The sequence below is a fragment of the Lemur catta genome, chromosome 1, assembly GCF_020740605.2.
Source record: "Lemur catta isolate mLemCat1 chromosome 1, mLemCat1.pri, whole genome shotgun sequence".
In the NCBI taxonomy this organism is placed as follows: domain Eukaryota; kingdom Metazoa; phylum Chordata; class Mammalia; order Primates; family Lemuridae; genus Lemur; species Lemur catta.
In genome coordinates, this window is record NC_059128.1 from 195075911 (window position 1) to 195088482 (window position 12572).

The 12572-nt window shown below is 32.5% G+C and overlaps 1 protein-coding gene across 3 annotated transcripts in view; it reads right to left on the bottom strand.

The window, feature by feature from the left end:
* Positions 1-2874: 2874 nt before the first annotated feature.
* The window catches only part of PDCD10 (programmed cell death 10), a 43470-nt gene continuing 33772 nt past the window's right edge, over positions 2875-12572 (bottom strand). For all 3 annotated transcript variants that reach the window (XM_045539591.1, XM_045539589.1, XM_045539590.1), the window contains exons 6-8: positions 6365-6443; positions 5989-6071; positions 2875-3358 (exon numbers count right to left, since the gene is read on the bottom strand). In XM_045539591.1, the coding sequence (XP_045395547.1) occupies positions 3277-3358; positions 5989-6071; positions 6365-6443 (244 nt within the window). In that variant the 3' untranslated portion in view covers positions 2875-3276. The remainder of the gene's footprint in view (positions 3359-5988; positions 6072-6364; positions 6444-12572) is intronic.

Genomic DNA, 12572 nt, shown 5'->3' on the forward strand with positions numbered 1-12572 from the left:
TAATTAGTTGTTATACTGTATTTTGTTTTTTATTGTTGTACTTTTAATTTTTTTCTGAATATTTTCAATGCCCCAGACACCCAGTAGCAATGAGCAGATCCAGCATCCAGAGCTAGGTATCTAATATCATTCCCTACGGTCCTATGGAGAACTTGCTGATTCTAGATCTTGGAATATCTTTTATGTAAGATAATAACTGCTTTAAACAAAATGATAGAGGATGACAAGAACACAAGAGCCAGCTTGAAGGAGTTCCTGTTGGTCAAATTTAAGATAATTTGAGCACCAAAGTAATGAATTAAAAACCACTGGGGAAAAAAATAGAAAAGCATGAGTATATAACACTAACAGACATAAGAATTTAGGTGGCTATAGATACACGGATGAATGGATGGATGGATGGATCAAAAGAAAGAGGGCTCCTGCTTACACTAGAATGCTGACTGCCAACTGGTGCATGTGGAAAGCATACTGAAGGTGGGAAATCACCATCTTGCAACTACCAAAGACAAGAATGAATAACTAAGAATCATAAATGGATGCTAAATCCTGGGGGAAAATGTTAGCATGGACTTAAAAGAGTCCTCCACAGATTATTAGTTACAAGGTAAAAAATAACAACTATACATTGAAGAAACTGACCACCACCTTGGTCAGGTGATCAAAACTAGCATCACCAATAAGATGGGCACTGTGTGCCCCCATGTCATGTCCTGATGATGCTGTACCATCAATGCAGTATTCTGATCAAGAATGCATAACCTCAATCTAATCAGGAGGAAACCCAAAATGAGAAACATTCTATTAAAAAGGAAGGGCAGGGGGAGAGAAGATTATAGTCTTCAAAAACATGTCAGTGTCATGAAAGACAAAGATGGCTATGGAAATGATCCAGAGTAAAGGAGTCTTAAGGGAGGGCAAAGGAACAAGTAAATAATAAAACTAAGAGGGTAAAATTTGAATAGGTAAATCTGAGTAAAAGGAATATGGATATTCTTTGTACTATGTTTCCAAATTTCCTATAAATTTGAAATTATCTCCATATAAAAAGTTTATAAAAAACAATTAGAAGGGACTGATACTGGATTGCCAACCTTATGTTTTGCCCAATAAGGTTATTAAATGCAATCATTAAAAAAACCACCACATATCATACTGATTTAAAAAAAAGTGAGAAGGCATTTTAAATATCCAAAAAAATAATCCTTTAAAATGAATAAATTTAGATTTATGAAAAACAAAAACATTGTCCTAATTAGTCTCATTTTTCTGTGGACAAAAGAGAGAGGGTGTGTCACATTGGTGTTTGAGAACTAGTATCCTAAACAAGGTGTATTTTTGGCAATGAACAGTTCTGTGGAAAGAGATGGAATCTGGACACCAATGAATTTAAACCCTGGCCCTAGCAATTACCAGCTGTGTGATCTAAGCTCTGTTTCCTCAATTGCAAGGCAGATAGCTAAGTCACAAGACTGTTAAGAGAATTAAATAAATCTACCTAGAATAGTGCCCGACACAGAGAAGGTGCTCAACAAATGGTCTCCTCTTCCTTTCCTCTGAAGCCACTTTCCTGTTTTCTGGAGAAGTACCTGAATGTGGCCACACTGGCCCTTTCTTCACTGACACAAATGAGCTCTGCTGGAAGGATAAGAAACTGAAGTATTCTGAAAATAAGCCTCCTTTTTAGAGGTATATTTCATGAAAATTTAAGCTAGAAATATTTGATAGTGGAATGAAAAGATAGAAGACTAATAAAAACAGGTGATTTGAGGCATGCCTGGTAACTGGTGAGTTCTTTTAAGGAGAATAAAGATAAGAAGAGTAGGGATGATGGGTATTTGGTTTATGTTAGAAGAGTCTGCTGCAAATAAAAGTGTCTTTTTTCTTCATATATTCACAAGTCTACTCTGCAAATGATCATCCATCTACTTCCAAGAGGAAATGATAGTTTATGCCAAAAATAAATAGTGAAGATCACCAATTCTACTTGTTTTACTGGCTATGTATCTTTGAAGAAAAAAATTAAATTAGTAAAATGTCCATGAATTATGAAATTTCATGCAATTTTCTATTGGTTTTTTGCTTCTTTTAACATATTTCCTGTTTGCATTTAACAGGATGATTTCCTTTTATGTTTCCAATGATAGTAATTCTTTCAAAAATTTATTTTTTAAAATGGAGAAAAAAAAACTAAATTGCATTTACAGCAAAAAAAAAAATTATACTTCCAACAGAAATTTACTTCAACACTTAAATCTTTATAAAAGATAAATAAATTCTGATTTTCCCTTTATTTTATACTTGAAAAATGAAATCACTTAACATGAATACTTATCATATAGTTTCCTTAAAACTTCTCTATGGTGAAACAAAACTACATATTTTAAAAGTGTGTAGAATTATTAACACTTATGACAACTTCAAACCAACACCTGGAATATTTTCAAATTACTATTCATTGAGGCTATTTTGGAGAAAAAACTGTGCAAAGCTTATTAGGGCCCAGCATACCAGAAAGACTTAATTTTTCAGATTCAAATGTACATTGTCACAGTTTAAGAAGTGGCATTATAGTCTGAACATACTACAAGTTGCCATCTCTTTCTCATAAGTCTCTTAAAATAGGTTGCAAATATTGTAAAAATATTCATTATGTAATTACGTCATTATGTAATAACTAACAAAAATATTTCCATTGACTACTTTTTCCCTAAAGTGATTACGGACAAAAAATAGGAATTCTTGTTGCTTTATTATTTGATAAACTGCTAATAACCTCCTGTTAGAAGTTTTTTAGACATTACACCAAGTTGTCTTGGTCTTCTGATCATATATACACACATATATATATGCATTTTTTCAAGTAAAGAAATGTTTAACAGATGTAAACTATTTATTGAATATTTGCCACCAAATATTGTTAAATACATTATCTTGCAGCATATCGCTTTCAAGTTAAAATGTCAGAAACAAACACCAATATTTACAATTCTTTTAAGGAATGTTATATAATGACACATTAAGGCGTAAATTCTTTTGGCTTATAATTCTTAAAAGAATGATAATAGCAAAAGTGATGCAAAATCTTCAGTGTGAGATTATGATTAAGCTACATTTTACAAAAATATGGTGTAAGATGGCAATAATCCCATTCAACATCCTGGATTAGATCCCTTCAGGAGGGACTGATAATTTATACAGTCAAACTTTAAAATTTACAGATAAAGGCAGTTCAACACTGCCACCGAGAAGTACATCTCTTAACATATACAACTTTCAGGCCACAGTTTTGAAGGTCTGAAGTATTAAGTTGGTTTGATGAATTAGTCGGTTGGCACTTATGAACACATTTATTGCCCTGTTTAAAAAGAAAAAACAAGCATTAATTTCATCCCCAAAATTGACCCTTTTAAAATATTTATACTCAATGTCATCTATTAACAGTAACAGTGAAATCAATCTGGGGGAAAAAAGATAAATTGGTATTGAGCATAATAACTTTCACTCCAATTTGGGATTTAATGGTCCTGAATCATTTGAAACTATCTGGGAATTACTGCCCCCTGGTGGTTCTGGCTGGCAATAAAGTGTTGGAGGGCTGCTAATGGTAGGTGGCACCTCAACAACCAGAGTTCATTTATAGGTCAAACACATAACTAACCAAAAGGAAGATTCAGATGCGGTCTTCAGCTGTGGTTTCATAGACTAACAAATAAATCTGATAAAGTATTTTATACTCAGTCTCAAAATCTGCATGTCAACGGGCATGACAAATACTGAAGAAAAAAGTTAATTACTTCCAAGTCGATTCAACCCACTCTCTTTCAACCACTGTCCCCCCCCTCCCCAAAAAAAACACAAGAAAAAAAAATGGGTGGGAATGATGAACTACAAACTACTTTTAGGATAATCTACTTTTAAAACAAAATAATCATATAGTTTCAGTATCTTGGACCTGATAATATATAAAAATATGTTCTTAAAAATTGCTTTGTGCTCCACCACATTCTCCTAATGGCTTATCTTCATGTGACTGGAATACAAAGCTGATGCCCCAGTCCCACTGTGTGGCCTTATCAATTTCTTAGTTTCATAGGCAGAGCTTGTATCTTTACCCCAGACATTTCTCAAAAGACAGGGACCAGGGAGAATTAGTTGAACCAATGTAAATTCACCCCCTACTGAAAGATGGCTTAAAGATTGGGCTATATTAATAATTTTCTGTTCTGAGGAAACAAGTTTAAGACTTATGACACATTATTCATCCACAAAGAAATAGAATTTTAAAAGCCACTCAAGAGAGAGAAAGTAGTAGCAAGCAGCCTGAGCAATCCATATGTGGGAGTACATAATTTCAAATTAATGAAAATTAGGCTCTAAGTTAATTTCTATCTTTTAATGTGCTTATTCCATAATAGTAACAGAATAGTATCAGAAATAATGATCCCCTCACGTAAATTATTCTTTTAATGTGTGTTTGGTTATTTGGGCTTAGTATAGGAGATCAAGACAGAAAAAACAAAAGATTATTTTCAAAACACAGCTGCTACCTTATTAAACTAAGTCATCAAGGAGCCTTTCCCCTAGATAACCTGAATGGTAGTATGGAACAACATAAAACCATTAATAAAATCTAGCTCAATATCGTTATTAATATAATGTAAATACTTCAACCTGTTTGAACTGTTGAAAATGACACTGAAAATTAACAGAATTCCATCTAATTTTTATTATTTTTAAATATTATTACAATAATATTGTAATGTTGTGACCTGTATATGGGGTCTTAAAACTTGAATGGTAGAGCAGGATGTTTGAATCCTCTATGTAGATTACTTTTCTGACCTTGAGCACGATTAGAAAACAGCCTTGTCCACAAAATTCTAGCATTCTATTTAAAGTACAAAGAACCACCTATATAATATTACAGAAGATATGGCCTCTGCATCAGTTTACACATTATATGTATGTGTGTAGGTATGCAAAAATACATAAAATCACTTGGCTTTCTATAGTGTTCTGCAACTAAATGAATGTACATTTAAAAATAACGTCCAATTTACATTTTTAGTATACTTCCTATTTTATAGAAGGATGCTATGAAAGCCAATTTAAGTTTCTCTCCTTCCAGGACAGTGGATCAAAATCCTTACAGCACTTTAAAACTGTGGAGTACTTTCACAAAACATCTAAACCACGGCTCTACTCCAGGCCAACTGAATCAGAATTGGTGGAGGGGCCTAGGCAACGAGATTTTTAAAAACTCACCCCAAGTGATTCTAATGTGCAGACAGGATTAAGAACCACTGCTTTAACCTTATGCAGTAGTTCTAAACAGAACTGCAACATCAATATCATCTGAAAACTTCTTACGAATACAAATTCTTGGGCCCTACTCCAGACCTACAGAATCAGAAATTCTGGAGGTGGGGCCCCTTGAGCAATTTGCAATTTGAGCCTTAACAAGCCCTCCAGGTGGATTTAGCTACTAAAGTTTGAGAACCACTGCTTCAGAAGGGGGTAAAATAAGCCAGTAAACTAAAAATGCTTTTATATTTTTAAATGGTAAATAATAATAATAAAATAAAAAGGATACTATGTGACAGTTGAAAATTATACAAAATTCAAATTTCAGTTTCTATAAAGTTTTATTAGAACCCAATCACACCTATTCATTTCCATTTTATCTATGGCTGCTTACACACTCCAACAGCAGAGGTGAGGTGAGTAGTTGTGAAAGGACCACCTAATCTAAAATATTTACCACCTGGCCCCTTTCAGAAAAAGTCTGACAAAAACTCCTGCTCTAGAACAGTTATGGCTGAATTAGCAACCATTTATTTTCTATTTTTAATGGTCTGCTTTGTTTATCAGTTGCCTTGAGAACCAACAATAGAGTAAAAGGGCCTAATTTATATGATTTTAGTATCATATAAAACCACATCATCTATTTAATTTTTAAAGAAAAGGATAAATGACAGTACTTACTTGCCATCTTTAAAATATGTTTTCAGAGTATCACTGAAACTTTTGGAGTACTTTACAAATTCTTTCTTTTGGTGTTCAAGTGCCTACAGACATGAAAAATAATAAGAAAAAAATACTAAATAAGAGAAATAATACAAAAGCCAAAGTCAAAGACAGGAGATTATACATAATATGGGAGGCACTTTATATTATAAATAAGCATTTTTGGAGTATTTAAACACATTAAACAGCATATTTAAATTCAAGGATAAATCCAATGGTTAATGACACAAAACTATTTCCAATAATTAAACCCCCTTAGTATTTAATTCAATAAGACAACTAGATGTAAACCAGCATTTAGGGTGGCAACCAGCAAAGCTTCTACGAAACTTACCCTGCGGTTCTGGTATTGATATTTCTTAAAGACATTATTCACTGTATCAAGAAGTTCTTTTATTGCACTAGCTATATCCCTGTTGGAAAAGGAAAAAAAAAATCTTTAACATCAGCTACATTTGAAAGAAATTTGTCTAGATGTATTTTAAGAATTACTAATCACAACATACTCTTAATTACCCTGCGTATACCTCACAAAGGGCCAACCTTTGGCTAGCTGGTCAGAGTAGGGGTTTTAGCCTATACCCTGCTGTGATCCTGATTCTCCTGACCAAACATTGCCAACTAACACCAATTTTCCCAAATCAATCACATTTCACTCAGAATTCCTCACTCAAATTTATAAGAGGGCAAATGTATCTAAGCCTTTCTTTTCCTGTTTTTTTTTAAATTTATTTTGTCTGATTAATGTAGCTGAATTCAAACTATAATAGTCTCCACTTTTGTTACTTGAACAATTTGTTAATGAACAATTTTATGAAATTTTACATTACATGTAACACCTTTCTGTATTTAACAATACTACATGCCAGATACCTAATAGGTTTAATGTTTAACAGAAAACATTTCCTCCTCACAGAAAATATTCCTCTTCTTCTTCTCTTTCAGATACCCTTACCTTCTATCTAGCAAATAAATATCTTCCTCTTCCAAACCTTTGCTGTCGGTCACTATCTCCTTTAGAAGATATATTTAAATTACTGGGAGAGACAATATCAGAATATTATTCTATCTTAACCTTTCCAGCAATCATTCTTTGACTATATATGTATCAACACCTTTCTCCCTTTTCTAAAGAGAGGAGAAGAAATCAATAATTCTCATGAATTGACTTTTCATCCTATCTATGCGCAATATTTTCTGAACTTTTCTTGTCATTTATATCTATGCCCTTTTCAATTTCCACCTTCTAACTTCATAGCAATTTTTTTCTGTCAAATTTAACTTTATGTAATTCTGCATCTCAAATAGCCTCACGATCTCTAAGACAAGTCTTGTCTTTTTCACATCCACTCTCTTAGCTATTAGTCACTGCAAAAACTTTTGTTGTTCAAATGGAATGCAAGAGTGAAGATATGAATCTAAGTAGACCATCCCAAATATTTATTTTTAATTATATTTTTAAATTTTATTATTGATTTTTCAATTACAAATGTCAGGTTTCAGATATTTCATATCTAAAATATTTTAGCTTTATTTCAAAAAAAAAAAAAAAAAAAAAAAAAAAAAAACCTCAGTATCCAGGTTTCTGTGTGTATGTGTGTGTTTCCCAGCATATTTCCTGGTAAATAAGCATGTGGAAATTCTATGAATTAAAGGCATATAAGATTTTGGTATAAAAAATATTTTAGCCTATCCTGAAGTAATGATATTTTTATTAAATATTTCAATAAATACTTATTACCTCCTGTATCTCAAACATTGGTATTAGGCTGAAACATTAAACATTACATATTCAAGTAGGACAATAAATTCTACATAACCATCTGTCCAATCATTTTTTGCCTCCTTTAATAGCAGTTTTAAGTTATATAACTGTTCAATTATGGTTTTAAACAAATTGAATCCCTCTGTACTGCTGTGATAGACAAAATCCACCATTGTTTAATAAAATGCCATCATATGATCATACTATTACCTGAGAAAAACTACAATTTCAGCAAATAAAAAATGTCAAGTCTAAACATGCAAAGTTTTCCAAATCCACAATGGAGCTATTTAAAATGGAATATAATAAGGAAAATTACAGTGATCAGTTAGCTGTTTATACATAGTCTTACTTGGTAGTGTGTTTTAATATTCTGTAAAAAGGGAATATAAAAATGTGCCTTCAGTACTAATCATCATGATGAACATATCTTCCATATGCAACGATAATGGCTGGATTCTACAGGTCAAAAGACTGGTTCTGAATCAGGTTAGTGAACTCATATAGGAAGGAAAAAAAAAAAAGGTGTGTGGGGGGGTGAGGAAAATGGAGGGTTTTGCTGGACTCTACCCCAGACCTGCTGATAAATATTGGAAATCTGTCTGTACTTTAAGAGGGGTGGGGGAAACAACTCCCCAGGTGATTCTGCTGATGAGTCAGGTTTGACCTACCAAATTATTGAAAAATGTCCCCCCCCAAAAAATCTGAAGCAATTTGTGCCAAATATTATGTTATCTGTATGTACATAGAAAAAGCATTTTCATTTATGGCACCAAGGTTTATTCTAGGGAAGCTAAATTGTATTAGTAATTTGTTTCCTATAGGAAAAATACCAGCACAAAAAAAATACTACAATTAACCAAATGAGGAATTTTAAAAACTTGAAGGTAAAATAACTATTGTGTAATTAGGCAGCTTGAAACTGATGAATTCTGTGGTCAGAGCCAGACAGTATGAGTAGAATGGGAAAGAGTTTAGCAATTTGCAGCTATTTAGTAGGGCAACTTTTGGGAAACATGTATACTGAAAGACAAAAGCATTAGTGAATGTAAACATACACCTTATCAGAAAACTACATAGAAAAGTAGAGCTTCTGATCGTGCCACCTGCAGTGTATGTTTAGTTTGGTTTAGACTGGACAACTCTAAAAAATCTATACTGAAACCATCATGAAAACTCCTGACTTGAAACAAATAAACCCTGGTGAATTTTAGCCTTAAGAATATGAAATGCAAATTACAAAGAGTAAATAGATAAATGCATGGCTTTTTGATCTATTAAGTTCCAAGTCTCCACTAGTTATCCATTAATTGGAATGTATCAGACTTTTTAAAAAAAACCCTACAAATTAATTTTATAAAATATTTGCATAAGCTCAGAGGTAGTCAAACAGAAACATTCATTAATCAAGAGGACTTTTAAAAATCTGCTTGCTGGATCATTTTTCCTAATCAACTCCATACATGGAAAGTGGGAAAAATCCTTATTTAACAATGCTAGCATGTGTCAATGAATGTATGCTAGGTTCTGTGTTAGGCACTTTATGTAAATCATTTCTTTCAAGTCTCACAACTTATTACCCTCATTTACAGAGGCAGAAACAAGAATGACAGAAGCTAAGCAACATATATCCAAGGTCACACAGCTAAATCTTGGACTGAAGATTCAAACCTAGGTCTACTAATATATTCAAAACTGCCTGAATATTTATTAGCTGTAAGGAATCTGTTTACTATTTTAATACAACCTACAGCATCACCTATAGTACCTGGTATAGCAGATCTTTGATATATGCTTATTGAAAAATGTTGCTAAAACAGATGGATGATAAATATAAGAAAGTAAAATATTTTAAAGAGAAACTTTAAATTGTACATGTTGTGTCTAAAAGATAAGCGATTTTCTATTTTAGTGCAATTTTACTCACTAATTTGGCAATTAACAGTGGTAATAACATATATCAAAATGCAGAAACATACATTATAGTGATGCAAATAATTATACCTTAGCCATCTATGCTATTTGCACATGGTTGAATTTTAGTTTCAAAAATAATATATATATCAATGAACTTACTAGGGCAAATTACCCCTTCTAAAATGGTTAGGAAATAAATTTTCACTGTCATTACTCTTAATTCAATTGTGCTGAGTACACTCCAGAAAACAGAATTGAAATATTACTACTCCCACATACTTGACATAAGACCCTCATAAAGCCTGCCAATGACTATGGACAAGACTGGTAAGTACAACTTCCTTATGACAAAAATATAGCCATTAATAATGTGGTTTTCAAACTGTATCTTCCTAGAGTCACAGAGGATTTAGCAAAGATGTCTCAGGGATTCCACAGGAAGAAAAAGGACGTCAAAGTAACAGGATGAGGGCTCTGGGCCTGCCATTTATACCCTAGCTTCAACCACAATACTGTTATCTCTTACGTACTGGCATTCTGTATAAGATGTCCTTTACCATTTTATCTTGCTTCTTTCAAATAGCAGAAACTCTTTTTTCAACATTGGGAAAAAGCTTCAGGACATTGGTCTGGAAAATGATTTATTGAGCAATATCCCAAAGCACAGGCAACCAAAGTAAAATTGAACAAATGGGATCACATCAAGCTAAAACAAAGAAAGCAACCAACAAAGTGAAGAGACAATCCACAGAAAGGGAGAAAATATTTGCAAACTACCTATCTGACAAGGGATAAATTACAAAAATATATAAGGAGCTTCAACAACTTGATAGGAAACAATCAAATAATCTGATTAAACAATGGGCAAAAGATCTCAACAGACGCTTCTCAAAAGATACACAAATGAAAAGATACATGAAAAAAATGCTTACCATCATTAGTCATGAGAGAAATGCAAATCAAATCTACAGCTATTATCAAAAAGAAAGGCAATAACTAATGTTGGCAGGGATGTGGAGAAAAAGGAACCCTCATACATTATTGGTGGGAACATAAATTAGTGCAACCACTATGGAGGTTCTTCAAAAAGCTAAAAAATACAACTATGATATGACCCAGCAGTCCCACTGCTAGGTGTATATCCAAAAGGAAGGAAATCAGTATATCGAAAAGATATCTGCATTCCCATATTTATTGCAGCACTTTTCACACTAGCCAAGATTTGGAATCAACCTAAGTGTCCACCATCAGATGAATGGATAAACAAATTGTGGTATATATATATACACCATAGAGTATTATATAGCCATAAAAAGTGAAATCCTGTCATTTGCAACAACACGGATGAAACTGGAAATTTCACATTAAGTGAAATAAACCAAGTACAGAAAGACAAATCTCTCTTGTTCTCACTTATATGTGCGAGCTAATTATTAGAACAATTGATCTAACACAGAAAGTAGAATGGTTAGCACAGGCTGGAAAGGGTAGCAGGGAGGGAAGGATAAAGTGAGGATGGTTAATGGGTACAAAAATATAGTCAGATAGAATGAATGATATTTGATAGCATAACAAAGTGGCTATAGTCAACAATAAATTATGGTATACTTTAAAATAACTAAAAGAGTAGAACTGGAATGTTCCTAACACAAAGAAATGATAAATGCTTTTGGTGATGGATACCCCAATTACCCGGATTTGATTAATACACATTGGATGCCTGTATCAAAACATCACATGTACTCTATAAATGTATAACTTTTTTATGTACCCAAAATAATTAAAAAGAAAACTTGTTTTTAAAAAACTCTTTTTTCAATCACCAGATGAACAATATAAATCTATGATTGGGAAGCAGCAGAGAACACTCTGGCATCAAACTGCCTGGGTTCAAATCCAGGTCCACCATTTACTAGCTATGTGACCTTAAGAAAATTACCTAATTTCCTATGCCTCAATTTCCTCATCTGTTATAGGGTTGTTGTACTAAACTAATATATGTATAAGCACTTAAAACAGTGCTTAGCACTTAGTAAGTTCTATATGAGTGACTGCTATTAAGACGATATTGTGTAAACCTCTACTTCAATAATATGAAGTAAAATCTGCTGAAAATATTATTTGAAATACCAAATCTTCATAGTAATGTAGCATGGCTCATCAGCAGATATATCATTATCAAAGCAAATGAAAACTTACTAAACTATTTGAAAACTCTAGAAATAAATTATCTAAACTGGGTTTGAGATCACTGACAGTTTTTCCTTTTATGGGTCAAACATGTTTATTTTAACTATAAAGGTTGAGTACTCCTTATTTGAAATGCTTGAGTCTAGAAGTATTTCAAATTTTGAATTTTTCAGTTTTGGAATATTTGTACATACATAAGGAAATACCTTGGGGATGGGACCCAGCCAGTCTCCTGGTCCTATGTAGGTTCTCAGTCTTACTAAACCTGTATCCCAAAGGCAAGGATTTGAAGGTCCACAATTTGATCAATATTTGAAAAGGCTATTACACCCAAGAGTACATTACTTATCCTAATGACCTGTGCCATTTCTGAGATAAAAACAATTTTGGTATCTCTTATTATCCTATGATTTACCCAATTTCTCTATTCATTTTAATCTTTTACATTTTTCCATTATTTATATAGTTCATACTATATTCCAGTTTATGTACATTTCATTATTTTTAAATGAAACAGTCCATCTAAAAAATGTTATTGTACTCTGAAACCAAATGCCATAGCTTACAAGTGAATAATAAGATGTAGCATATAAAAATTTCAAATTTTATTTCAAATTAACATTTCATCTTAATATTAATGTCATAACAAAATTAAAACATCTAGATGAGT